This window comes from Pelodiscus sinensis, chromosome 1, assembly GCF_052426305.1.
Source record: "Pelodiscus sinensis isolate ZL-2025 chromosome 1, ASM5242630v1, whole genome shotgun sequence".
Taxonomy (NCBI): Eukaryota; Metazoa; Chordata; order Testudines; family Trionychidae; genus Pelodiscus; species Pelodiscus sinensis.
The window spans coordinates 97,833,747-97,860,937 of NC_143052.1; the positions used below are offsets into that span (position 1 = coordinate 97,833,747).

General features: G+C 44.7%; 2 protein-coding genes across 4 annotated transcripts in view; both read left to right on the forward strand.

Annotated features, from left to right (window-relative positions):
• The window catches only part of BPIFC (BPI fold containing family C), a 28,700-nt gene extending 25,056 nt beyond the window's left edge, over positions 1-3,644 (forward strand). For all 3 annotated transcript variants that reach the window (XM_089781573.1, XM_089781571.1, XM_006137975.4), the window contains 2 exons: positions 1,143-1,219; positions 2,468-3,644. In XM_089781573.1, the coding sequence (XP_089637699.1) occupies positions 1,143-1,219; positions 2,468-2,509 (119 nt within the window). In that variant the 3' untranslated portion in view covers positions 2,510-3,644. The remainder of the gene's footprint in view (positions 1-1,142; positions 1,220-2,467) is intronic.
• Positions 3,645-4,892: 1,248 nt separating this feature from the next.
• Positions 4,893-26,186, forward strand: RTCB (RNA 2',3'-cyclic phosphate and 5'-OH ligase). Its single transcript, XM_075938283.2, has 12 exons — positions 4,893-5,173; positions 7,077-7,155; positions 7,918-7,985; positions 11,012-11,111; positions 14,012-14,168; positions 14,599-14,755; positions 15,298-15,457; positions 16,929-17,104; positions 17,898-18,086; positions 19,325-19,435; positions 21,921-22,040; positions 24,418-26,186. Exons 1-12 carry the CDS (start codon positions 5,081-5,083, stop codon positions 24,523-24,525), a joined length of 1,518 nt encoding a protein of 505 aa, XP_075794398.1. The 5' UTR covers positions 4,893-5,080; the 3' UTR covers positions 24,526-26,186.
• Positions 26,187-27,191: the final 1,005 nt, after the last annotated feature.

A 27,191-nucleotide genomic window follows, 5' to 3' on the forward strand; every position in this document is an offset into this window, starting at 1 on the left:
GAGCTGCACTCAGAGTAAGAGGGGGAGTGTGAGCTGAACCATCCTCAACTGTTTAGGGAGGCACAACCTCCTCCAACCCACAGAATCACTTCCCATGGTTACCATGGCTTCAGGAACAGGTAATGCGATATGGGGCTTTTCACCACTATGAACCATTTCACATCAACTCTGATGAGAAATGAAAAGATGTCATTACAATCAGGTGGTACCCCCAACTCATTTCACATAGGCTATCAGCCAGTTTCTAGGGGATAAGTAAATACGTTCTCAAACCACCACTATAATTAGAACAAATTTGGAGTTGTATCAGAGAAGCCAAGGACTGATTGGATATAGAAAGTGAGTTATAGGGCACTGGACTGGCATGTAGGAAACCTGAATTCTATCCTAGCTCTGCCACTGCCCTGCTTGGTGATGTTCGGTAAATCACTCCCACCCACACCCCCGTGCCTCAGTTTTCCCACTTGTGAAATGAGGGTATATATTGACTTCATTGGTAAAGTGCCTTGAGTGCTATGGATGAAAAATGCTATATAAGAGTAAATTGTTATTATGCTGAGAGGTACAGATGACTGGATAACAATCTCTCTTAGACTGAGTGTGAATGCATCCTTCAAGTAATGTATCTGCAGGATGAGTTCATCACAAACTCATCCCCTAAAACAAAAGGGATTGTGAATCAGGATTAGGAGAGCTAATGTACTGACCACATCCAGAAAAATGCTGAGGCAATGGGAGAGCATTCAGAAGAGAACTAATGGAGGATAGGCCCATCAATGGCTATTAGCCAAGATGGGCAGGAATAGTACTCCTAGCCTCTCTTTGCCAGAAACTGGGAATGGGTGAGAACAGATAGATCACTTGTTTTATTCATTCCCTCTGGAATACCTGGTATTGGCCACTGTCAGAAAACAGGCTACTGCCCATGATGGGTCTTTGGATTGACCCAGTAAGGTCATTCTTATGTTCTTGACCTCTCTTCCACCATTTGTAAATGGGGGTTATACTCACTACCCAAGAGTGCTGTGAGGGATTAATTCATTCATGGTTGTAAACACCTTGAGATCCTGGGGAAGGTGCTATAGCAATGCAAGTTATACTTAATTATAAAAATTATACACATTTTGTCTGTCTTTTTATAGTAATACTGAAGAAGGGATTCCCTCTTCCTAACCTGGACCATATTACCCTCCTCAGACCTGTTATTAAAATTAATGAGGTGAGAAACTGTGTTTCTTCTTTAAAAAAAGTTACTCTTTTGCTGGATCTTCAAATGCTTAGTATAATATGAGAAATTTCATACCAGTAAAAGTATTTCTTTAAGAACAAATTCCTCTGTCTTTGAGGAAAAAATAAAACTGAACTATATGTGCTGATATTCAGTGGCCAAATGCACTCAGTGGGTCACATTTAACTGTGGTGCAACTCAAAGTCAAAATTGCCTTTTATGCGTGGCCTAAATTTGTCCCCCCAAGTTAAATTCAAGTCTCCATTTTCTCAGTGCAATCCCATTGAGTTCAATAGGGTTGCTCAAACATAAATGAAAACAGAATTTGGCCTTCCTTGTGTAGTATGAATAACTGGAGCTTTACATATACAATAATAATAAAGATGCAAGGCATTTCCTGAGGATTAATATGTTCTTGAGGGTATGTGTTCCCGCTGGTCATAGATCTCTCAAATATAACCTATGCCTCAATTATTATTGCTGATATAATTAATGCAAAAACAGAGGGCGATATTCTGCTACCAACACTTGCCGAAGTCGTATGTTGAAGCAGCACAAGAATTTAGCCCTTAATTTGGGTGGACAGGACATTGCTAGAAAACGAATAAACAGAAATCAATAATAAATTAATTTGTAGACAATTAAGTAGTCCATTGGTTTGCTTCAGTCATTCCCAACTTTTCAGTCACTTTATATTGTCCAAACATTGTGTACAGTTCTTTGATTGGGGCTGAAGCACCACTCTGAAAAGGGAATGTGAAAAGATTTAAACCACTGTTTACTCCACAAACCTGGGACAACTTTGCGTCAGGCCAGTCCCCTGATGAAAGTTGCACCAACCTGAAGGCTACTGTACCTTGCACGGATTACCAACAGGAGGGCCAACACAGCAGCCACAATATAGTTGTACTAGGAGTGAGGAAGTGGCACTGGAGCGTCACTACACAATATGTACATCAATGGAGGTTCTCTGTGAGTAATACTCCCAAGACTTGCTACATGAGTTTTAGGTGCAGCATTCTGTTGACACTGTGGTGCAAAGCAGCAGAATCCCAAGGAATTTATGGGTCAGTGTGTAGAAATCTGTCCCTGTGTGAACTTCTTCAGGTTGCTATTATTAAGTTGCAGTTCTCTTCAGTGAAGATTCCCACTCTTGATCTCCAGGACAGAATTAAAACAAAAAATTCAGACTTAACTATCAATTTTAAGGCACTTTTATGAATATTCTTCTCTCCTCAGGGTTACCTGCTCATTTCCACTGATATTGACTACAACCTCTAAGGAAGAGAGCATATTTGAATGATCAGGAAGTTCCCAACCAACAACACGATCCTGAAGACTGAACCACTCTGTCCCTTTGCTTTTCAACTTTAAAAAAAAGAGCAAAGTTTTTAAATTTATGCTATGATTTTGGTAAAGAGGGACTATTTATAACATGTATCCAACAGAGAATCATGTAAAAACATATTACATATTTGGTAGGGGAAGTATTTGTCATTCAGGAGTTTGCAGGTATTGCCAAAGCTACTAGTTTTAAAGGTTAAAGTATATCTCTGTTTAAGTAAAGCCTTTTTATACACTTCATAGAGGGCACAATACTCTTTCGAGAAAAGGAAGGATGTATGCCAGCAAACTGCAAACACAGCTGAGGGCAGCTGCTCTTGTAATGGTTTTGCTGTAGCATAAACTTATTTTTCTGTTTCCAACTGACTGCATCTGTTGTGTTTGAATATGAAGTGGGAAGTATCAAGTGCTTCGATCTGAAAACTCTCTTGGTGCCTATGAGGACTAAAAGTTCTTTGTGAAAGGATTTCATCAGAGTTTGATGGAAGGAACAAAGTGCCCTGGCACTCCTTAACGGTATTTCAAGATGGGGACTATCCTGATGCCTTTGTTAGTCTAAGAGGGTACTCTAGAACAGTGTTTCTCAACTAGTAGTATGAGTACCCTTAGGGGTACTTGAGAGAAGTCTGGGAGATATGTCAACACAACTGAAATTTGGAGAAAACTGAATTTTTGTTTTAAGTTTTACAGCGCTTTATTATTTTTGTACTTTTTACACCCAAAAATTTCATCATCCGCCCAGCTATGATTAAGTTGTTTTAACAAATGTCTTGTAACTGTAGAAAAAATTGTGTATGTCTGAAAACTGTAGGTACTGGGGATACTTATAATTTTTTTTTTCAGAAAGAGGGTTCTTTAGGAAAAAAGTTAAGAAACACTGCTCTAGAACTTAGAGCTGAAAAGGACTCATTAATCTACTTCATGCCCCTAATGGTACAGATTTATTCTTTAATACAGAATTATTCTTTAGTAATTATTATTTTGTTAGTACTGTAACCCTAAGTTTTACATGTGCCAAGCTGTGCAGCTACAATAAACTTTTCTTGAGAAACTACTCCACAGTATCTCAAGAGTGAGGTAATTTTTTAATGACTCATTCAATTACTCCTAATGATACCCACCTTCTCATTCCTTCTTAAATAGTTCCTAGTGTCCCCCTTTCACTGTTCAGCTTGCAGTGACAAAAAGGGTCTATTGAAAGGGGAGAGAGAATAAAAACTTGACAATAAAAAAAAGTATTTGAGAAATGAAACATATGTTTTCATTTCCTTTCAAAAGTTCCTAATTCCAAAAAAGGCAAACTTTCAGGCTACGTCTACACTAGCATGATTTTCCGAAAATGCTTTTAACGGAAAACTTTTCCGTTAAAAGCATTTTCAGAAAAATCGCGTCTAGATTGGCAAGATGCTTTTCCGCAAAAGCACTTTTTGCGGAAAAGCGTCCATGGCCAATCTAGACGCGGTTTTCTGCAAAAAAGCCCCAATCGCCATTTCCCGAACGAGAGCAGCATAATATTTCCGGAAAAGCACTGATGATTTTACATGAGATCGTCAGTGCTTTTCCGGAAATTCAAGCGGCCAGTGTAGACAGCTGGCAAGTTTTTCCGCAAAATCATCTGATTTTGCGGAAAAACTTGCCAGTCTAGACACAGCCTCCCTCACTGTACCCCCCTCTTGTCGAGCAGAAAACAAAAACACCCCGTGGGCTCATCTGAAGAAGTGCATTTTGCCCACAAAAGCTCATGCTACTATACATGTATTTTTGTTGGTTGCTAAGGAGCTACAGGACTACTCCTTGTTTTTTCCACCAACCTGCATTTGACAAAACCCCATTTTTCAGCAGGAAATGTTTTGCCAGTGAAAACTATCCGCCAGCTGTGACTGAGACGCCCCAGCCAACAGCCCTGGGCTTGGTGGCATCGTTAATGTCCGCTGGGTGGCGCGGCAGCCTCACTGCAGGACTCGGGGGAAAAGAGAAGCGGGACTCAGGGAGGAGGCAGCAGCTTCCGAGCATCGTGCACTTCACCCCGCTGCGGCGCTCGTGTGAGGGGCCGGGCGAGCTCTAGGGGGCACCAGGGCTCGGTCCCAACAGGCCTGCGAGGCCTGCCCCTGCTCCCACCCCAGAGCCCCCGGCCTGCCCAGTCTCTGCAGGAACCCGGCGGCAGCCCCAGCACTGCGCCCTGCACGGCCGCGCGCGCCGTGGGGTTGTGCCAGGGAGCCTCCTGCCGCGCGCCGGCGCCGCTACCGCTCTCCCGACGGCTCAGAGCCCCACCAGGGGGCGCTGCAGCGCACCGCGGGGCGGGCGCCGCGCAAGGCTCCGGCCTGAACGCACGAAATGTGAGCCTCGGCGGCTCCTGTCCAACGGCCTTAACGCCTCCCCACCTATTCGCTGGCGTTTCGCCTTCTGATCGAGAGTGAGCCTCGGCGGCCTCCGTGGCATCCTTCCTGGCCGGCGCCGTGAAGGAACCCCCAGCGGTGTGTGTGACACGGAGTCAGCAGGGCCGCCGCCATGAGCCGCAGCTACAATGACGAGCTGCAGTACCTGGACAAGCTCACCAAGAACTCCTGGAGGATCAAGAAGGGCTTCGTGCCCAACATGAACGTGAGCGCGAGGGACGGGTGGGGGGGGGTGTCTCGCGCTCGGCAGTGACCGTTCAGCGCGCGAGCTGGGGGGGCGGGGCTGCCCCGAGACACCCCCCTCCCCGCAGCTGTGGGACCGGCCGTTGGCGCCCCTGCGGCGCGAGGAGGCGCGGGAAGGGGGGGTGCGCGGCCTGTCGCTGTCCGCGTGACCCGCCTCGGGGAGCTGCGGCCTGGGACCAGACCCCCCCCCCCCCCCCGTCCGCTCGGGCAAAGCGGCGTCGGGGCGATGCCTCCGCTCAGCGGCTCGCGGGGAAGCTCCTGCCCCACCCGAGGGGGAGCCGGGCAGGGAACAGCAAGGCGCTGGCGGGGGAGGGGGCCTTGGAATTGGACACCCCCCCCCCCAGGGGGCTCTCGCTGGAGGAGAGCGCGCGGCTGGGATATTTTTCATCCTTAACGGTTCTCTAAGCCCGTGAATCCGGCCCTATTAAAATAAACTTCAGAGAAAGACATCCTGGGGCGGGGCTAATGCCCCGAAGAGAAGCTGCACTTCCATAGCTGGACACGTGTTTCGGATTAGGAACCCCAGGGCGGGCCCCAGCCTCACCTTGGCTACATGTGCCCCGTCTCTGTTCTTCCTAACGTCACTCTGGCTTTGGATCCCGATAGTGAAAGTGTTAATGCATGTCAGCGGTTCTGGGCCTAGTCTCTATGGGTACACCTAGACTACAGGCTTTTGTCGACAAAGCTTCTGTTGACAAAGAGCGTCTAGACTGCATCCAGATCTGTCGACAAAGCAAGTCACTTTGTCGACATGACAGTGTAGACGCAAAGGACAGTGTAGATGCAATAACGCCTTCTGTTGACAGAACTCTGTTGACAAAAGGCATTATTCCTCATAGAATGAGGTTTACCGCTGTCGACAAAACTGCCCAACTCGGCGGTAGTGTAGACACAGGTATACTTTTGTCGACAAAACCCTGTAGTCTAGTTGCACACTATGCTACAGCTTATGTCGGTATAATTTATGTCACTTGAGCATATGTGACTTGTGGTAGCCCTCAGGAGGTAGCACTGCCACCCCACCCCTGTCAAAACTCAAAGGGCTAAATGGATGCGCCTCTAGTCCCTCCCCCCCCCTTTTGGGTGGCCCTCCTGCACCCCTTCCCCTCCAGGCACCAGTCGCCTATGCACTTGATTATGAAAAAACACCCTCTGAGCCACATAAGTTATATTAACACAAGTGCCTGTGTGCATAGTGTTAGGTCAGCAGGAGAGCTTCATCTCCTGATGTAGCTTCTGCCAATGGTAGAGGTGATTTCTCTCCTGTCAGCGTAGTGCAATGGTGCTCAACCTTTTTTAATTTGCAACCCCCAGGGCTGGAAAAATTTTGGTTGAGCAAAAAAAAAAGGCGCTGGGAACATTTTGTTGCAGCCCCTTTAATTTAAAGTGCTGGTCCGCTCCCCTGCCACTCCTCCTGCCCCCGCTGCACGTATGTTGAGCGCCAAGCCAGGAAAACAAAATGGCAGCCGGCCCGGCGCTGTGACCCCCTTGCTCCAGGAAGACAGCCTTGGGCGTCATGACCCACGGGTTGCGCACCACTGGCATAGTGCATTTTCATGAGACATGCTGTGCTGGTGCAGCTGGAGCACTGTGTATATAGACATGGTCTGTTTGTTTGCAGGATTGAGCATTGGGATTGTAAACTTCTTGGCACAAAGTGTATGTCTTTTGAAAGTGACTAGTGGGTCTTAAGCCCTACCAGAAAGATAAGCAAATATGCTTCTAAATAAACAGTGGCAAGAAAATAACAAAAAAAAATACACTTTGTAACCTATTCTGTTATATAATCCTGCTTCTGGCAGGTTTTTGTAAGAGTAGTAATGATGCACTATTTTGTGTTTTCTCGTTCTTATGTTTGCTTCTAGGTGGAAGGAGTATTTTATGTAAATGAGCCACTAGAGAAATTAATGTTTGAGGAGTTACGAAATGCCTGCAGAGGTGGCGGTAAGCATAGGAAGATCCCCTCTTCTTGTTTGTTTTTCATTAAATTTCAAATGCTTGCTTCCTGTATATCACTTCTTTCATTCTCATCTCCTAAAAAAAAAAAAGCCTTTTACGTTGAATTAGTGTGGCTTGTATGCGTCTAAGAAAACATTGAAAATGTGTAGTAAAGATTACTCACATATCCAGCCATGAGAGTATGCACTCCCTGTGTACCTGACAACACTGTTTCTAAATCCTGAAAATATTGCTGCTGAAACAGACAGACTTGCCAGTCCTGGTGACTGCAAGGGACAAGTTGAAAATATAATACATTTCTTTCCTGTGTTAAGAACTTTACAAAAATGAAAAATAAAGGGATCTTAAAATATACTGCACTTTTTCATAATTATATCTTTATAGTTATTTACTGCATTTCATTCCTGAGTACTGGTTAAGTTACCTGGTAAGCATCACCCAGTGACACTTATTGATTACCTGTTCACATCCCTACTTTATACAGTCCTAGATTGTATGGTGGTAAAATGTAGACAGATGACCTGTACCAGCACTTTGACAGCAGGGGAATTTCAGAAACACTTCATTACAATGGACCTGTAGCTTCCCAAAGTGCCAGGCATTTTCCACCAGATTAAAACAAGCTTTGGTCACTACTAATCTGCCTGAATTTGAGCTAGCTAACTTGAAAGGTGCTTCCATATCAGTCATTATAAATGCTGTTTGTCAGGAAGTCCCGTGTGTAAACATTTAGTTTTTGCCTTTCAGGTGCTGGTGGATTCTTACCTGCTATGAAACAGATTGGGAATGTGGCTGCACTGCCTGGCATTATTCATGTGAGTGTCTGCCATAAAGAAAGAATTGTTCTTTTTTTTTTTTTTTTTTTTTTTTTTTTTTTTTTTTTTTTTTTTTTTTTTAAACTTCCCCCTTTCTTCCCTCCCCCTGGTCGGTTGATGCTTTCCAAATGGTGTCCATGGTGTGAGCGAGGGTACAGAACTTTCAAAAAATATATACATTTGGAAACTGCACCTGCAATCAATGCTTTCCTCTTATATATGCATGAATTAAAAATCTGTATTTGTTTTCATTGTAACTGTATGCTGTTGGTACTCTCCCAATGGAGATCATTGAAAAGTAAATATGGTTGTGGGGTATTTGTCCTACCTTAGCATTGTCTGTACCTAAACTGCTTACCCCATTGAGTGATTTATGCAGGCTATGGCAAATTATTACTTTTTGCTGGTGTCCCCAATGTGTGTCCTTTTATCTTGTTCCTCTAGATTAAAATAACATTTTATGAAATTCATGTTGTGTTGAGGCTTGTGCACATTTTCCTCTCATGCCTTTGGAACATGGAGCATCATGTTCTAAAGCAGTGTTGCTGATGGAACAAAATTACAGAAATGTAAGGAGGAACATTAAGAGGTCATCTAAATCAACCACTCCACACTGAGTTAGAACCAGGTAAACCTAGACTGTATCTGACAAGTGTCTAATTGCTCTTAAAAGCCTCCAGTTAGGACAATTAGATGGCCTCCTTTGGAAGCCTATTATAGTGCTTAACTATTTTTATTGTTAGGGGGTTTTTTCCCCCAAAAAATCTCCCAAGCTTCACGTTAAGCCAGTTATTTCTAGTCTTGCCTTCAGGGGATGTGAAGGACAGTTTACTACTGTTCTCTTTAACAGCCACTCACGTATATTTGAAAACTGTTATTAGGTCCCTCTCAGTCTTTTTCCTTCAATACTAAATACATGTAGGTTTTTTTTTAATTAATATCTTTCCTCAGAAGTTAGGTTTTTTAAAATATTTGATCATTTTTGCTGATCTCTTCTGGAGAATCTATGTATCTTACCTTAAGTGTGACACCCCAAAACTGAATATATTACTTCAGTGAGACCCCTCCAGGACAATTCAGTTACATACAACATTCCTGTGAATACACCACAGGATGCTATTAGCTTTTTTTTTGTAGCTGTATTATATATTTGCAAGTCTTATCAATTTGTGATCCACAATAATCCCAGAATCCTTTTCTGCAATACTACTAGTCATTTATTCCCCATTTTATATTTGCACATATATCTTTTTTTCTTCCTAAGGGGTATGTCTACACTAGCCCCCTAGTTCGAACTAGGGAGGCTAATGTAGGCATTTGAAGTTACAAATGAAGCTTGGGATTTAAATATCACAGGCTTTATTTGCATCTTCCCGTCCGGTCGCCATTTTTAAATGCCCCTAGTCCGGACTAACTGCCTGAGGCTACACTCAGTAGGGACCCGGTAGTTCGAATTAAAGCTCCTAATTCAAACTACCGTTATTCCTCCTGCAAGTGGCCTAATGGATAAGGCATCAGCCTCCAAAACCTGGGGCGCTCGGTTTGAGTCCCATCCATGCCCCAAGAGCAGCCTAGTAGCTGATATAGAGGCAGTAAGTGGGAGGAGGATTGCAAGTAGTCAACTTGTCTACTCTTTTACATCTTTAATCAACGTACATCTACTGCTCCCTCTTATCCATTCTGCTAGTAATCCTGTCATGAAGGAAAATAAGTTCTTTTGGCATTATTTGTTTGACGTGTCCATGCTGGCCAGTATTTATTACTCTTATTCTCCTTTAGATGCTTACAAATTGATTGTTCTAATAGTTTTTTTTTTTTTTTTCCCCCAGTATCTTTTCTGGTTTTAAACTTAGGCTGACGGTATAATTTCCTGGATCACCATTGTTTCCTATCTAAATATATGTATTATATTTGCCCTTCTCCAGTCCTCTGGGATTTCACCTGTCTTCCATGAGTTCTTGAAAATAATCACCAATAGTTCCAAGATTGCGTCTGCTACTTGCTTAAGTACTACAGGCAGTCCCCGGGTTACGTACAAGATAGGGACTGTAGGTTTGTTCTTAAGTTGAATCTGTATGTAAGTCGGAACTGGCATCAGCCGCTGCTGAAACTGATCAGTTTCAACCACGGCTGAATCTGGATGCCAGTTCTGACTTACATACAGATTCAACTTAAGAAACCCAGGCGTCCCCAAGTCAGCTGCTGCTGAAACTGATCAGCGGCTGATTCCAGGAAGCCTGGGGCAGAGCAACTCTGCCTCGGGCTTCCTGTAGTCAGCCGCTGGTCAGTTTCAGCAGCGGCTGACTTGGGGACGCCTGGGGCAGAGCAGCTGGGGTGCTGCTGGGTTGGTCCAGTAGCGCAGTTCGTCGGCGGTACTGGAGCAACCCAGCAGCACCCCAGCTGCTCTGCCCCAGGAGTCCTGATGCAGCCGCTGCTGAAACTGACCAGCAGCGGCTGAATCAGGATGCCTGGGGCAGAGCAGCTGGGGTGCTGCCGGGTTGGCCCGGAGCGGCGCTGCGGGACCAACCCGGCAGCCCCCAGCTGCTCTACCCCAGGGGTAGGCAAGAAAAGCCTGGTCTGCTGGGGGGGGCACTAGCTGCTCCCCCTCCCCCCCAGCAGACCCAGGGGGACAGGAGCAAAGCCTTGGAGCACGCCTGCAGCGGGACAGCCCAAGCACCCTGGGCTGTCCCGCTGCAGGCGTGCTCCAAGGCTTTGCTCCCCGTCTCCCTGCAGTCCAGGGAGACGGAGAGCAAAGCCGCGGAGCACGCCCGCAGCGGGACAGCCCAAGCGCGCCCCATTTATCATTTAAGATGTCACATTCAATTCAAAAGTCGTTTCTGGATCAGTGTGGAATGTGGGAATTCTGAATCCAGGTGGATGACTGGTGTGTTGATCTGTAAACTGCTTCTGATGACTAGTCTTGGTGTAAGGTTACATTGTACCTGTACATATGTGGAACAGGATTGGATATAATTTAAATGCTCTTTTTCCACTTGTTTTTTTAAATCTGATTATCTTTCTTTCAGAGGTCTATTGGGCTTCCCGATGTACATTCTGGTTATGGGTTTGCCATTGGTAACATGGCAGCATTTGACATGAGTGACCCAGAAGCAGTGGTGTCACCAGGTAAGAGTAATTTGAGTATGATCTAATGTACTTTGAGAAATGTCCTTGGTTTTCTGAAATTTTTCTTAAAATAGTTTTTTTTTTTAAGATTTCCCCCCCCCCCCCACACACACACACATTTTTACAATACAAAAGTAAAATGAAATATTTTTAGTAATGACTTGAAGAGTTTTTATCTGTTAAGATACCAGTTCATGCATCCTGAGCAGTGTTCCCTGTAAGTTGAGTGCTTAGGGCAGTCACCCAGGAAAGATTCAGATGCTGCTCAGCCAATTAACAGAACTCCCACAGCTGGCAGAAGTTGGCAGCATGTGTTTTTACTGGTTGTGCTGATCCACACAAGCTTTGGTGCCTATAACAGAACTTATTCCGCATATGTGTAGGAAAAAGTTAGAAGGAACTGTTGTACTTAAAATAATTTCACAGGATCTTTTTCAGGGGGGATAAGACAAAATGCCACATTTATTGGTAATATATATATCAATATTGTATTATGCATATAATATTTCACACTCATGAACTCATATTCATACACACACACACACACACACACACACACTCCATCATCTTGTTGCTTAGTTACCATCTTGTTGCTCTCCTTAACTCACTGGCCAGGTGAGTTAGATGGGGGAGGGGAAGGAGCTGAGCTTCTGTTGTTTTGGACCAGTGCTCCAATGTTGACAAGACGAGACCCAGGGTCCCATTCAATACACTCCACGTTTATAGGAGCTTCCCTGTCATGCAAATCTATGCATTTAAGCTGTATCAGTTCTTAATCAGTTCTGTTACCCCTTCTTCTGGGTGTTAGCCCCAAAGCTGCCACGTTCAGCTTCAAAGAGGGTGTTTCTATAATATGAAAGGACTTAAGAGACATTATAAAATGACTAATACCCAGATTTATCTACAGAATGTTGTTCCTGAGTACTTTGGTTGTAATCAACTCTTGCAGAAAAAATAAAGTGCTAAACAGTGCAGGGAGTCTTGCTCTCCTCACATTGCTTTGGGTATCTGTCCCCAACTCCTGAAGAGGGAGCCCTGAACTTGGTTTTGGGCACATAAAAGAGGAACTTATTTTTAACTTTAATTTTAAAGTGTTTGTCCACTTCTATTACGGATTTAGGATCTTAAATAGTTTTGCCTAATTTCTTAAGAACTTTTCAGTTCACCTTTATTAACCAGTTGGAAATACCTCTGCTGGCACCTGACAGCTATTATTGTAAACACAGGAACTGCCATAGTGGACCAGACCCCAAGTCCATCTAGTCCAGTATCATGCTCTAGCACAGGTCTGCACTGGATGTTTAAGAATCCTGTAGCAGACAGAGTTAGGATAATCTGCCCTCCAATTAGGTCTCATCTTGATCTCTAACTGGCTCTAAAGCAAGGTTTAATATGCTTCCAAAATTTTTATCATTAATTATATCACTCAATGTTCTTGACATCTATATAACCAACCATTCAATTTTTTAATCTTAAGTTCTTGGCCTTAATGATTTATGTGGTAAAATTTCAAAGTTATTTTCTGACAATGTGTGAATATATCCTTTCATCAGTTTTGATTTTCCCTCTTTTTAATTCCATAGAGTATCCCCTTGTGTTATGAGACAAGGAGAGAAGTTCCCAGTCTGCCTTCTTTAGGGCAGTCATTACTTCATAGACTTGTATTATGTCCTCTTATTTGTCTCCTTTCTAAGTAAACAATCCTATCACTCTTGTGAGGTTTCTAGGTCATTGATAATTCTCATCACATTACTCTACTCCCATTTTAATATTGAGATAAAGTATCACTTATAGGGATGTAAGCTACCAGTCAACTAGCTGGCTACCTGATAAGCATAAGCTTATCAGATAGTCAAGCAGTCACTTGACTAGTCACTCCACCCCCCGCCTCCGGCTGCCTTTATCAGAGAGAGACAGCAAGGACTGGGGGAGCAGGAGCTGGTGCTGTGGGGAGTCAGCTTAAAAGCTGGCTCCCCCTAGCACTGTCTCCACAGGGGGCAGGGGAAGCTGAGGTGTCCCTACTACTGCACTTCTCTCTTGGAAATGTACAAGAGCCACATGTGGCTCTTGTACATTTCAAAGGAAGAGGCGCAGGAGAGGGGACCTAAGCAGTCCTGTTTAGCCTCTTCCTTTGAAGTATACAAGAGCCATGGTCAGCTCTTGCACATTTCAAAGGGAGAGACGCAGCAGAATGCGAGCCCCTCCCCCCCCCCCAGCAATACTTGAGTAGTTGATTAATCTAAATTTAACATCCTTAATCACTTAACATTCCTGAGTCACAGTATACTGCCAAACTTGACCATGTGGAGAGCTTACTCTTTGCCTTCCAGAACAATTTGCAATAATTTTAAAAGCCTTAAATACAAATATTTTGTTTTCAAATAAATTTGAAATGGAAAAGACTGTATTTGGAGAGTAAAAAAAAATCAGTGTATTTTAATTGTAATGTGCTTGTTAGTTTTGAATAGGTATTTCTATATTAATCACAGGAGCAAACTTTCAAGTTAAGGGTTGTGTGGGAGTCTGCTTTTGTGTCCATGATCTAGTGCAGTATCCAGAGCAGTGAATTATCCCTGTAGCACTGAATGAAGGTGCTGTGGGTATGGAAAACTTTACATTTTTAACACTGATGTCAGGTTTTATCCTATTTGGGGGATTGCATTCTTAGCTTAGAGCCTACAATCTTCATGGAAATTCACTAAAATGGAGCTGTTGTCTCATTTAATATGGTGGTAGACTGATGAAGACTTCAGGCACTAATATACAAAACATTCTGTCAGAAAGCACATCAGTGTTTAAGATTAATGTGACCAAATGCTGCAGTGTAACGTTCTGTGACTCACAATTGAGCAACCCCATTTATTAACTGTGTGTTTGTTTTGTTTCGTTAATACTTGCAGGTGGTGTCGGGTTTGACATCAACTGTGGTGTCCGATTGCTGCGTACGAACATGGATGAAAGTGATGTCCAGCCTGTGAAGGAACAGCTTGCGCAGGCCATGTTTGACCATATTCCAGTTGGTGTGGGCTCCAAAGGTGTCATCCCCATGAACGCCAAGTGAGAAAATGTTTGCATGCACATCTGAGGGGTGGGCAGTGTCTGGCCTTTGTTTTGAGAAGGGATTTGCAGGTGGGAAGCTGGAAGGTGGTGGAAAAAAACTTCTTGGCCCATTCCTTCTCTCTACTATTAGAAATAATACAAAGCTATCTAGAATTCCAGAGGATTAGTTAAGGGTGCTTTAAAGGTTGTTAGCTCTCTTTAATTGCATAGATGGTGATGCGAAAATGTTAGAACTTATTCTGATAGCAGGGAAGGGGAAGTGGCTTTATTCTCAAGTTTTATCTTTGTGCAACTGGTGTTCTGGTTTGCAAAAAAGGGTTGAATGAACTCCTGGGCTTTTCACTGCTTCAGACATGGGTGTGAACCCTTGGGTCACATATGAGGTTAATTTTGTGCTAGTTCAAGGAAAGTGTATTGATGATTACAGGGACTTGGAGGAGGCACTGGAAATGGGTGTTGACTGGTCTCTCAGGGAAGGTTATGCCTGGGCAGAGGACAAGGAGCACTGTGAAGAATATGGAAGGATGCTGCAGGCTGATCCCAATAAGGTCTCCTCAAGAGCTAAGAAAAGAGGTTTGCCTCAGGTAATGTTACCTGTAAGCTAGTTGTAAACACTTTTGTTGCCAACATGGTTACTGCCACTCACGGTGGGTTAATTATATTGATGTCATAGAGCAGTTATGAGAGAGCTTACAATAGTGCAGCTAAATTGGTACATCTGTGTCACTGTAAACTCTCTAGTGTAGACATAACCATGATAATAGCACTGTGGCAATGTAAAGGCTGCTTCTCTTTACTAACTGTGTTTTAGAATCTATTCCTTTTAAGTATGCTGAAAGTGACAGGCTTTCTGTTTAATCATATTCTCCTGATACTACTATTTATTTAGACCAGTTAAAAAACTATATCCCCTTACAAGTTTCCAGGGAGAAAAACAAGATTATATCTGCACAGTCTTTTTAACATCCACGGTTCAGGAATAGATTTCCATGTTCTAACCAGTTTCTCTAACAGTTCACCATATTGCACATAACCCATGACTCTTTGTTCATAATCCCCTCCAAAGGCTCACTTTTTTGTCTGGTGTCTGAACAATAGATGGCTAAAATAATCTTGTAATTGGCAGCTTGGGACCCTGGGAGCCGGAAACCATTATGCTGAGATCCAGGTGGTAGATGACATTTATAACGAGTATGCTGCCAGGAAGATGGGCATTGATCACAAGGGCCAGGTGTGTGTAATGATTCACAGTGGCAGCAGAGGCCTGGGTCATCAAGTAGCTACAGGTATATTTTGTGATAAGACTATTTTTTGTAAAAGCTGAAGTAAGATAAAATCTCTTCAGAATGTCTGCTGCTTGCATAAATCCTGTTCAAGTGTATTGGAATATATTCTGTACTTGTGCCTTAAAAACAATGAGTTAATTCTTAGACAGCCCTTATGAGGTAAGTAGTTATCTCCATTTGAGGTTGTGGTCGAATGGGACAGATACCTAGATTGTTAGCTGTCTGGGGAAAAAGCTGTCTTTATTAATATGTATGTGCTTAGTATAATGAGACTGTAATACTTGGTTGGGATCCCCAAGCGCTATGGAAATAGAAATAAGAAGAAAAGGAGAGAGTTGGCAACTTACCAAAGGTTACAGAAAAAGTTTGTTGGAGCTTTGATTAGAATATCTGTATTCCTTCTCTGAGTGCTATGCTCAGACTTCTAAATCATACTCCTAGAATTTTTAGGTAGTTAGAACTTAAAACGCATGCTCTAAGACAGTGGTTCCCAACTGCTGGTCCGCGGACCAATGCCAGGCCACACCGATGCTGGCTGCTCCGGGGCTGGGGTATGTGTGGCCGGTGGCTGAAGTCAGCTGTTCACAGCAGTTTTGAGGGTCAGGATTGAGGTACACTTGGGCTGTCAAACACCTGTGTTCTCTATGAGAAGGGAAGGGGAGTGTAGGCTAGTTGTTAGAGCAGGAAGGGACACCTGGGTTCTACCCCAGTCCGTCCGGACCCCACGCTGCTTGCCAGCCCTCAGGATGTAGAGTAGCCCCAGGAAGGCTGAGACCAGGTCCGAGTTGGGGTGGGGGGGTGATATCACCATTGCCTGCAGAGTGTGTTTGAGAGAGAGATCACTCTGGCCTGAAGAGTGTCTGTGTCTGTGTCTTTGTGCATGAAGCTGAATTTGACCAGTTATGATGTAAACTTCAAAGAAATGTGCAAAAAGATACAGCAGCAGAAGTCCCATTAAATAGTGTGTGAGTACAATGTTTAGTTTATCCTATTATTAATAATCATGTCAGTTATCAGTAATATTATGTTGTATTTTTTCAGTGATGCAAATGGTGTTAGTGGCTTAAGATAAAGAAAAGGATTCTTTTAACAGAATTTTTTTAGTGTTGTCAATATCTGCTTAATGAATATGTAAATAAAATGTTATGGTCCACCAAAAGTTTGTGAATGGGTTTGCCGGTCCCCAGTATAAAAAGGTTGGGAACCACTGCTCCAAAGAGCATGTCTTTTCTCCAGGCACCTAATTCTGTCACTTTCCCTTTGAAGGTGGTGCTGGGCCGATCCTTGTAACAACTGAAGTAGTCATTCCACACATTCATTTGTAACATATAAAGAGGAAGTTGAAGGTTCACACATCTTCTGGTGCCTCTGTGGAGGGAGCTGGGTTTTGTGCCTGTTAATCCAGGTCTAAAGACTTTCATGATAGAGGTAACACAGACAGGTTTTCTTGTTTGTTTGTTTGTTTCCCCAGATGCTTTAGTTGCTATGGAGAAAGCCATGAAACGAGACAAGATCATAGTTAATGATCGCCAGTTGGCATGTGCCAGAATTGCATCCCCTGAGGGACAAGACTATCTAAAGGGAATGGCAGCGGCTGGGAACTATGCATGGGTCAACCGTTCCTCCATGACTTTCCTAACCAGACAGGTAGGAGCATAGATGCTGTTCTGCTGCAAGTATTCTGGTGCTTTTAAAGATCCTGGGAGCAAAGTAAAACATTTTGAGCTACAATTAGGAGCAGCTGGGTGAAGCATGTGCTTTTCTGCTGCTATATCTACTTATTAAGAGAAGATGTCCGTCTCCAGGGTCATCAGACCAATACCTTTCGCCAGCAGAAAAGTTTCACTGGATTACATCTGGGCTACATCTAAAGGATGTAGAATAACATATCTTACCATTTCTTCTGCCAGTTAAAGAGGGTGGAATTTTCAGAAGTGCCAGTGCTCAATTTTCAAAAGCTAAGTGCTAAGGTAAATTTTAGTGGTAAGGAAAATTTTATCCTGAAACTGACAAGAGTAGGAAATATGAAGGTATACTGTATGTTGTTTCATAGCATTTTGGTTGTTCTCTGGTATGCTTAGTCTTCCTCATTGTATCTTTCTGAAAGTATCAGAAGTCAGACTGCCAGCTAACACATAATTGGTCTAGTTCGGTTGTAGAGAAATTTGCACGATTCAAATGACTGAAACTTCATTCAAGTCAATAATGCCAGGGCTGCATTTGGCCCAGTGTTTCTAGAACCAGGAGGCTGAACTGAAAGGTTTACCTTACCTCATTTCATTTAGTTACAGTGTTCTGTTTACTGACTCACTGTTTCCCATGAGAGGCCATTTTCCAATGAGTCTGCTGCTTTTAATCCCTATAAATCAGAGAGCATTACAAGGCTTCTGTAGCTGTGAGCAATTGTCCCTGAGTTTTATATCCAAACTTTCTCTTTTAGGCCTTTGCTAAAGTCTTCAACACAACCCCTGATGACTTAGATCTTCATGTGATCTATGATGTGTCTCATAACATTGCTAAAGTAGAGCAGCATGTGGTGGATGGAAAAGAAAGAACCCTCCTGGTGCACAGAAAGGGGTCGACCAGGGCTTTCCCTCCTCATCATCCTCTCATTGCCGTCGATTACCAAGTACGTTTAACTTTAGGGAAGAAGTGGGCAATAATTTTTTATGGGGGAGGATACTCCAAGAATTTCGTAAGTATTCATGAGCCTCACTCTTCTAGGATATTAATGGAGGAGGTTAGTGGTCTGGAATGAAGGTTGAGTGCAGAAGAGGCATGGTAGGATATTGGAGTGCAGGAGGGGTTTGGTTGAAGGGAGGGGGATGTGACCTGAGGTGTAGGGTCTGGAAGAGGGTATGGGAGTGGGAGCAGGAGTTGTGATCTGGGGCAAGGGTAAATGGGGGGCAGAGGGTTGGGGAGAAGGGGTAGCATACCAAGTGCAGGCTTTGGCCAGGAGGTGCGTACCTTAGATGGCTCCCGGCTAGCAGCCCACCAAGACCCTCAGATACATCCTCCACATGCCGCTCAGAGTGGCCGGCTGCAGGAACTACGTGCTCTCTGTGCACGATGCACCCCTTGGGGATAGCGCCCTCTGTGCATTGCCTGTGCCATAAGCATGGTCCAGACTGCTCCCATTGGCTGCGAGCTTGTACTTGGGGCAAGGATAGTATATGACTGCCCTCCCCTCCGCCCCTGGGAGGGCAAAGAGCATGTGGGGGGTGGGGGGGAGGCGCGCGCACACACAGCTGACCACTTTGAGTGGCAGGCAGGGGCATAGCAGGCAGGGAGTCTGGTCTTGCTCCCATGGGACAGTGGCAGGAAGGATCTGGCCAGCAGACAGTATTTTGCCCACTCTTGCTTTAGGGGAAGTGGAGGCAGGAGAGAGGATTTCAGGTGAATAGGAAGGTTTCTGTGTTACTAACAGGAAAATTTGTAAATGTTGCAGCTCAAACAGGGTAGCAAATTAATTATATTGGAACATTTGCCAGTGTCCGCCATTGTCCTCAGGCTTACATGGAAACTTCTGGACACTTCCTGATTCACCTTTCTTTCCCACCATACAGTTGCTTGCCTGATCTTATACCTATCTGCCTTCTGTCCGCTCCTAAAGACAAACTGTGTCTATTTGCCAGCCTCCTCACAATAGTGAGCATTTTTATACACGGCCGGCATTTTTCTAGTCTGTCTGGTGATTTGGGAATGCTGGGTACACAGCCAGAGGCTTGCTAGCAGTCTTTTATGGATATGTGAAACTGAATTCATTTTGATGGTGCCCTGGTTCATCTTATACACTTTATTGAACAAAAATGTCTTGTCTTGAGTGATTTTGATCTTAAACTGTAATGTTTTTGTTTGTACCCTTAGCTGACTGGACAGCCGGTACTGATTGGTGGGACAATGGGAACCTGTAGCTATGTTCTTACTGGCACTGAACAAGGCATGACTGAGACCTTTGGAACCACGTGCCATGGAGCTGTAAGTACAATAAGAGTTAAAGGAGCAATTGAGGGGATATCCAAAAAGCAGCTGCTCAAGGTGCAGTTGGGGCAGTTATACTAATTAGTAGGGTAGATAAAATTCCCAGAGCTCCAGTCTAAAGAGTGCTGCAGGTAGTGTGCCTCATGCTAAGCATGTTAAAATGCGATTATCTGGCTAATCATATAGTCATGATTGGTCAATAAACGCTGCTGTGCAGAGCCAAGAATATGTCCTGGTTGGTGCCGGCTCTGGAGCCACCCGCACTATGACTCTGCATTTTTATGTGCAGTAAGAGCTGTTGGGCTCTTACTACGTTTTAAAGTGCAGAGACCCAGCGATCAGCACTAGCTGGGACTGCTTGGTCCTAGCTCGTGTAGAGTACAACAGCCGCGGCCAGCCCTGGATGCTGCGGTCAGTGGCTGCTTTGCAGCAGCGTCCCCTATCCACGCTCCTTCCTCTTCCTCTCTTCCCGCCCCACCCACTTCCTCTGATAGAGGCAGCAGGGGCAGGCAGCACCCCAAAGACGGTGCTGGGGGAACCAGCTTCTAAGCTGGTTCCCCCCAGCACCAGCTCCCGTCCCATCCCCCTCAGATGCCTCTCATAGAGGCAGTTGGGGGGGGCACCGCAGAGAGCACAGGATGAGCAAGGACTGCTTGTGCTGCAGGGGCAAACAGGAACTCTTCTGCTTTTGAAATCTACCAGAGCCCCCATAGGGTTCTTGTACATTTCAAAGGCAGAAGCTCCTGCAGTGGGAATGGCACAAGCAGGGACTGAAGTAGTCCCCACTCATGCCTTTTCCCCGTGCTGGGAACTGACTTAAAGCTGGTTCCCCTCAACACTAGCTCCCACTCCTTCCCCCCCACCCCTCCACCCTTGCTGCCTCTCTCTGATAGAGACAGCAAGAGGGAGGGGGAAACGACACGTCAAGTTGCTACTTGACTATCCAACAAACATTTGGTTATTGGATAGTTGATAGTTGCTAACATTCCTACCTCATGCACTCTTGAGGCCTCTCTGGCTAATGCTTAAGCTTTGATTGGCTCTGGAGGGAGCTACGAACTGTTTTCCTTGCCTATAGAAAGGATTGGTGTGGCTGATAGTGCCTGGCCACCAAACACTGACAGCCCAGACCTAAGAGCTGGAATGACAGCCTTGAGAATATCTATGCAAAGCATTTTTAGTGGTGAAAGAAGATGGTGCTAAGGCTTCTTTAACTGTGGGACAAAATAGTTGCAGTTTCCTCCCCCCAATAAAAGCCCAGATTGTGAATACAAACTACATACCAGTTTGGATGAAAGGAGAAACCTACCTGAATCCTAGATACCTGCATGTAGTGGATTGTTGTACCCATGGTGAACCCTTATTAACGCTCCAGGATGTGCAATTATTAGGGCCTAGCAAATTCACCGTCATGTAAAACATGTTACTGTCACTGAAATCTGGCATTTTGTGTGCCTTTACCTTATGTTATACAGAATTCATGGGAGAGAATAGCATTTCTTAAATTGGGAGTCCTGACCCAAAAGGGAGTTGCAGGGGGTACACTTGCCTTTCTTATTTCTGCAATGCCTTCAGCACTGAGCAGCCAGAGAGCGGCAGTTGTTGACCGGGCACCCAGCTCTAAGGCAGTGCCCCACCAGCAATAGCACAGACATAAGGGTGGAAATGCCATAACATGCTGCTCTTCTGCACTGCTGCCTCAGAGCTCCGTGGTTGGAGAGTGGCAGCTGTTGACTGAGGGTTCAGCTCTGCAGGCAGTAGTGCAGCAATAACAATACCAATAACATACCTCATCATCTTTATTTGTGCAGTGCTGCTGGTGGTGCCTCTGCTTTCAGAGCTGGGTTCTTGGTCAGCAGCCACCACTCTGCTGGGCAGCCAGTAGGCACCACCCCCAGTAGGAGTGCAGAGGTAAAGGTAATGGTACCACAACCCTCCCCACAGCTCCTTTTTGAGTTACAGCACCGTGAGATGTCAGATTTAAAAATAATAAATTTCATTATTTCAGCTTTTTAAAATCCTAGCACCATTAAAGTGACCAAAATGGGCCATGAATTTGATAGGGCCCTAGCAGTTGTGCAGGAACCCAGCACTCCAGTGCGTTTTACTTCTGCCTCCTTTTACACAGACCACATGCCTCAGGTGAGGAGGGAATCAAACTACGTTTTTCTACTCTGAGTTTGTGTAAACATGGACATGCTACTAAATATTAATGCGTGTGAGTTTGTTAAAAATAGCTTGTGTTTGTATAGCACCAGAAATGCCCCAAAGTAAACCTCAGGTAAGATATTTAGGGTGCTCTTCATCAAGTCTCTGGATAGTTTATATTTATACCTTGTGGATGATTGCTTCAGCAGATGCTGTCTTCCCTGGAATGCGACAGCTAGGTGTATGATTTTTATTTCCTTTGTCTGTCTTAGTAATACAAGTTTTTTGTGGTGACCACAAAATAAAATGAAATAATCTAAAACTTATCGTTTAGGGTCGTGCATTGTCCCGAGCCAAATCTCGACGAAACTTGGACTTCCAGGATGTGCTAGACAAGCTGGCCGACATGGGGATTGCCATCCGTGTTGCTTCCCCCAAGCTGGTCATGGAAGAAGTAAGTTTTAAATTTCTGACCTGAGTATGTACTATAATGGACAGTAAATTGTAGGGCATTGGAGCATCTCTTGAAAAATTTGACCACTTCCTTCAGGAATTCAAGTGTCCCACTGAATATTTCTCCATGCTGTTAGGAAGGGAATCTCCTCTTGGAAATCTATCTTTTGGGGGAATAAGAATAATTTTTTTCCATTGTGCAAAGAGACTTGATATTGCTGCCATATAAGCCTTTTGGCCATGTTCCTTGGTTTTCCTCCCTTCTGTGACGTGCTTATCGGCTCTAAATAAATCTTGCACGGCAGCTTCTAGAATTGGCAATGTGCAGATACTGTTTTGCTATTAGGGTGCATAGAACTCTTGCATTTGTCCACCTAGGAGGAAGGACATTATTCAGTTTCTTGTCCATGAACAATCTGCTTCTTAAACATGATTCACAATTGTGGGTGGTTTTGGTACTTCAAAGTTTTATTGAGAGTGAAGCATTTAATGTATGGTGTTTTTAATGGAACTAGGAATTGTAAATACACTCTCTGATATGAAGAGCCTGCATTCAAAATGACCCTAATCCAGTCCTCTGCCCAAATAAAGGTTTGCTCTGGCGGTGACAGGCACTAGTAGGGCTGTGAAAGCAAACCTCCCTAGGCTTCCTCTCCCTGGAAGGAAGCTGGGGTAGCTTGTTCCACCACATTGGCAGCTGGTTGTTCTCTCTCCTGCTTCTGAGTCTAATATGGTGGTTAGCTCAGTTCCTGAATATAAGAACGGCCATACTGGGTCAGACCAAAGGTCCATCCAGCCCAGTATCCTGTCTGCCGACAGTGGCAATGCCAGGTGTCCCAGAGGAAGTGAATCGAACAGGTAATGATCAAGCAATCTCTCTCCTGTCATCCATCTCCACCCTCTGACAAACAGAGGCTAGGGACATCATTCCTTATCCATACTGGCTAATGAACTTAACCTCCATGAATTTATCTAGTTCTCTTTTAAACCCTGTTATAGTCCTAGCCTTCACAACTTCCTCAGGCAAGGAGTTCCACAGATTGACTAAGCGCTGTGTGAAGAACTTCCTTTTATTTGTTTTAAACCTGCTGCCTGTTAGTTTCATTTGGTGGCCCCTAGTTCTTATATTATATTATGGGAACAAGTAAATAACTTTTCCATATTCACCTTCTCCATGCTACTCATGATTTATATACCTCTATCAAACCCCCCCCCCCCCCCCCCCGTCTCTTCTTTTTCAAGCTGAAAAGTCCCAGTCTCTTTAATCTCTCCTCATATGGGACCTGTTCCAAACCCCTAATCATTTTAGTTGCCCTTCTCTGAAACTTTTCTAATGCCAGTATATCTTTTTTGAGATGAGGAGACCACATCTGGATGCAGTATTCAAGATGTGGGCGTACCATGGATTTATATAAGGGCAATAAGATAGTCTCCGTCTTATTCTCTATCCCTTTTTTAATGATTCCTAACATCCTGTTTGCTTTTTTGTTTGCCGCTGCACACTGCATGGATGTCTTAGAGAACTATCCATGATGACTCCAAGATCTCTTTCCTGATTAGTTGTAGCTAAATTAGCCCCCATCATATAATATGTATAGTTAGGGTTATTTTTTCCAATATCTTCAAAATAGCTTGATTCCCCTCTCTCCTTCCTCCCCCCCCCCCCCCCCCCTTTCAAGTGGTTCACTAACCTTTTAGCTATGTACAAATAATTACAGGTTGAATCTGTGGTCTGAACTCTCTGGTCCTACAACAACTGTGGTCCAGAAGGACTACAGATGTTGTTGGACTAGCAAGCCCCATCACAGAGGTTGCCAGCAGCTGGAAGCAGAGTCAGCCGGTAGGGGCAGCAGAGCCCACCAGGCACCAGAGGTCACAGCCCGCGAGGCTGGGAAGCTGGCAGGACTGCTGGACTCTGCAGCAGGAGTGGATCACTGAGCCCGCAGCCAGCCAGGCTGGGAACTCGGTTGGGGGGCGGAGAGAGGGCAGCAGAGCTCGCAGCTTGTGGGGCTGGGAGGCTGGCAAGGCCACCAGAGTCTGCAGAGCAAGGGGTCTGCAAAGCTCACAGCCACAGTGTGGCCAGGAATTGGAGGAGGGGGCTGCAGAGCTCACAGCTGGTGGGATCATGAGAGCCTGCTGGGCCACTGCTGGAGTTCGCAGGGCTGCTACAGCCACGGGCCAGGACAGCAGTGACAAGACCTTCCCTGATCTGGAAAATTCCCTTGTCCAGGACCTGTCAGGTCCTAAGGGATCCAGACCGGGGGGGGGGGTCTAGCCTGTAGTTCATCAGTAAGCAAGTTTTCCTATTTTTAACACAATAGAAGGATAAAGCAAGAGGCATAATCTAACTTTGTGTGTCTTTTTTTTTTTTTTTTCAGGCACCAGAATCCTATAAGAATGTGACAGATGTGGTTAACACCTGCCATGCTGCTGGCATCAGTAAGAAAGCTATTAAATTGAGACCTATTGCTGTTATTAAAGGCTAGGAAGTGACTGAGGCGATCAGAAACCACTGGCACATTAGTGCCTTTCACAAAACAGACTAAAGTCACCATCATCATCTTCCACACCTCTGAGCACTCTGCAGCCAAGATAGTACTCTCCCTATTTTGAATACGTGACTGGCGAGGATGCTTTTGTTATTACCCAGAGCCTCAAAAGTAACTTTTTTGTGTTATGGCACTCTTCAGTATGTGGAAGGAGTAAACAAACTGATGCTGTTGTCTTTTATGTACAATGATCCTACAAATCACATGAAATTCCAGCAGAACTACAGACTTGACTCACCTAAGCTGTCACTAATAATCCTGCAGATTCTAGTACACCCTTCATCAGCCAATTTAATATATAACCCTTGCCCAGCTCACTAGCCACCCTAGTGACTAGATGCCAACCATAGTCCTTGGCAGGTCTCACACACAACTCCTGGCAGTGGGAAGGTGCTCTGTTTGCAAACACTAGCCTATATTGTGTAGACTTACAGTAGTGATAGTTATGTACCAAATGATTGAATAGATAGTGGTCTTAAATTAAGTTCTCTGTAAGCTATGCAGCTGCCTTACACCGCACAGGCATTCAGAGAACCCTGGTCAGGAGAAAGCATCCCTCCCCCAGCCTACATGTATGACATCCCTAATCTGCCACAGCCAGGTCACCCCTTTTCTGGCCCCAGCTCTGTTGTGACTGGGATTCCTGGACCTCCAGGGGAGGGGCGCCCCATCCTATTTGGCCCCAACCTGCCATGGCTGGGGCATTTCTACTCCAGCCCCAACCCAGCCATGGCTGGGGCACTGCTATCCCAGGCCAGGCCTGCTTTGGTTGAGGGAAGGGTGCCTGTCATGCAGCCTGAGCCCTCAAGCTGCCACAGCAGGGAGAGGAGTCCCTGCCAGCCCAGATGCTGCTGTGGGAAGAGAGCTGGAAGGAGTCTTCTCTCTTTGCTGTAGCCCTAGAGCACCCTCTTGCACCCCAAATTCCTCAAGCCTGGCTCCACTCCAGAATCCTCATCCCTTGTACCACAACCTTCTGCCCCATCTTAGAGCCCTTTCCAAAACTACATATCCCTCAGTCTCACCCCTGCCACACGAATTTTATGTGCACCAATATGAAGGTGATGTGTGATACATCGCCTCCGCTTTTGTTCACATAACAAAATTAATTCCCCACATGGGTGGGGAAAAAAGGTAATACTAGTCTTAACCCCAACAAAATGCACGGGAGAAACTAGCCAAGGTTCAGACACATCCCCCATAATTAAACCATGACCCTGAGGTACTGGCGCCTTTGATATTGACAGGTGTTCCACAAAGTCTAATGGGAATTTTAGTGCCATTGGATATATTGGAAAGATAGAAGGTTACCTTGAATGTGGAGTGATTTAACCACTGACAGATGTGCTTAGGATATGACTTGAAAGGTCTGCAACTGTAATTGGATCTGCTGCTGCAGCCCTCTCCAGTGGGTTTCTGCATGGATGACTAGTGGATTGAACTGCAGGATCACGACTGAAGATAAGTTTGATTTGAGACTGACTGATTAGCCTTTTATTTTGTTTTACATTTAGTAATGAGATTTGGGAGGCAAATCACCAAAGGTGGTGAATTTCTAGGAACTCGAAATTTTCCAAATAAAATGGGAAAATACAAAATCATTGCAGTGTGTGTACTGTGTCCTCATTTGTTTTGCTGAAACAGCTGATTATTAAAAGCACTTTTTTTCTTTTATATTGTGGTGTAGAAGTTGCTAAGATTTCTGATTTATAGCCCAACTGATATAGCTGAATGTGAGCTATGAATTGTACAAATGTTAGCATTTATTTGAACAAACAGTGCTACTAAAAGCAAATATAGCAAATAAGTGCTTAACTTTAATGGAATTGTTTAACATTGCACTTCTCTCAGAATTTCTCTTCTCCTTGTTTTGTCTTCTGTGAAACTTGCTTCTAAATGCAGACAGTACATGGATGGAAGAAGCTCTTTGATCAGCATAATAATGTCTGCAGTGCTGTAGGTATATACAAGCTCTCTTCATCTTCAGCTGTGGAAGTTAACATTTTTGATAAATAGATGTTTAAAGTCCCCACCCCAAGGAGTAGAACATACATTAGAAAATAAGGTGGATTTAGGGATGTGAATGGGTAATCAGTTACCCAGTAAGCATTTCCCTTTGTTGGGAGTGGACTCCTGCTTATCAGTTAAATGGTTACACCTAAGGTTTAACTAGGATTTTACATCCCTAGTTGGGCTAAATCATATGACATGGGTAGGTGAAGGCAGGTACAGGCAGTCCCCGGGTTACGCGGATCCAACTTATGTCGGATCCGCACTTACGAACGGGGCTTTTCTCGCCCCAGAGGACGCGGGCGGCAGGACCGCCCAGACGCGCCGCGGTCCCGCCGCCCGCGTCCTCCGGGGCGAGAAAAGCTGCTCCACGTCTCCCTGGTCTGCTGGGGGGGAGGGGCCGAGCAACTCTGCCTCAGTCTTCCTGTAGTCAGCCGCTGGTCAGTTTCAGCAGCGGCTGAATCTGGATGCCAGTTCCGACTTACATACAGATTCAATTTAAGAACAAACCTACAGTCCCTATCTTGTACGTAACCCGGGGACTGCCTGTAGTTCATACAATGTGTCTCAGTAGGAGCTGCTGGAATACAGAAGTT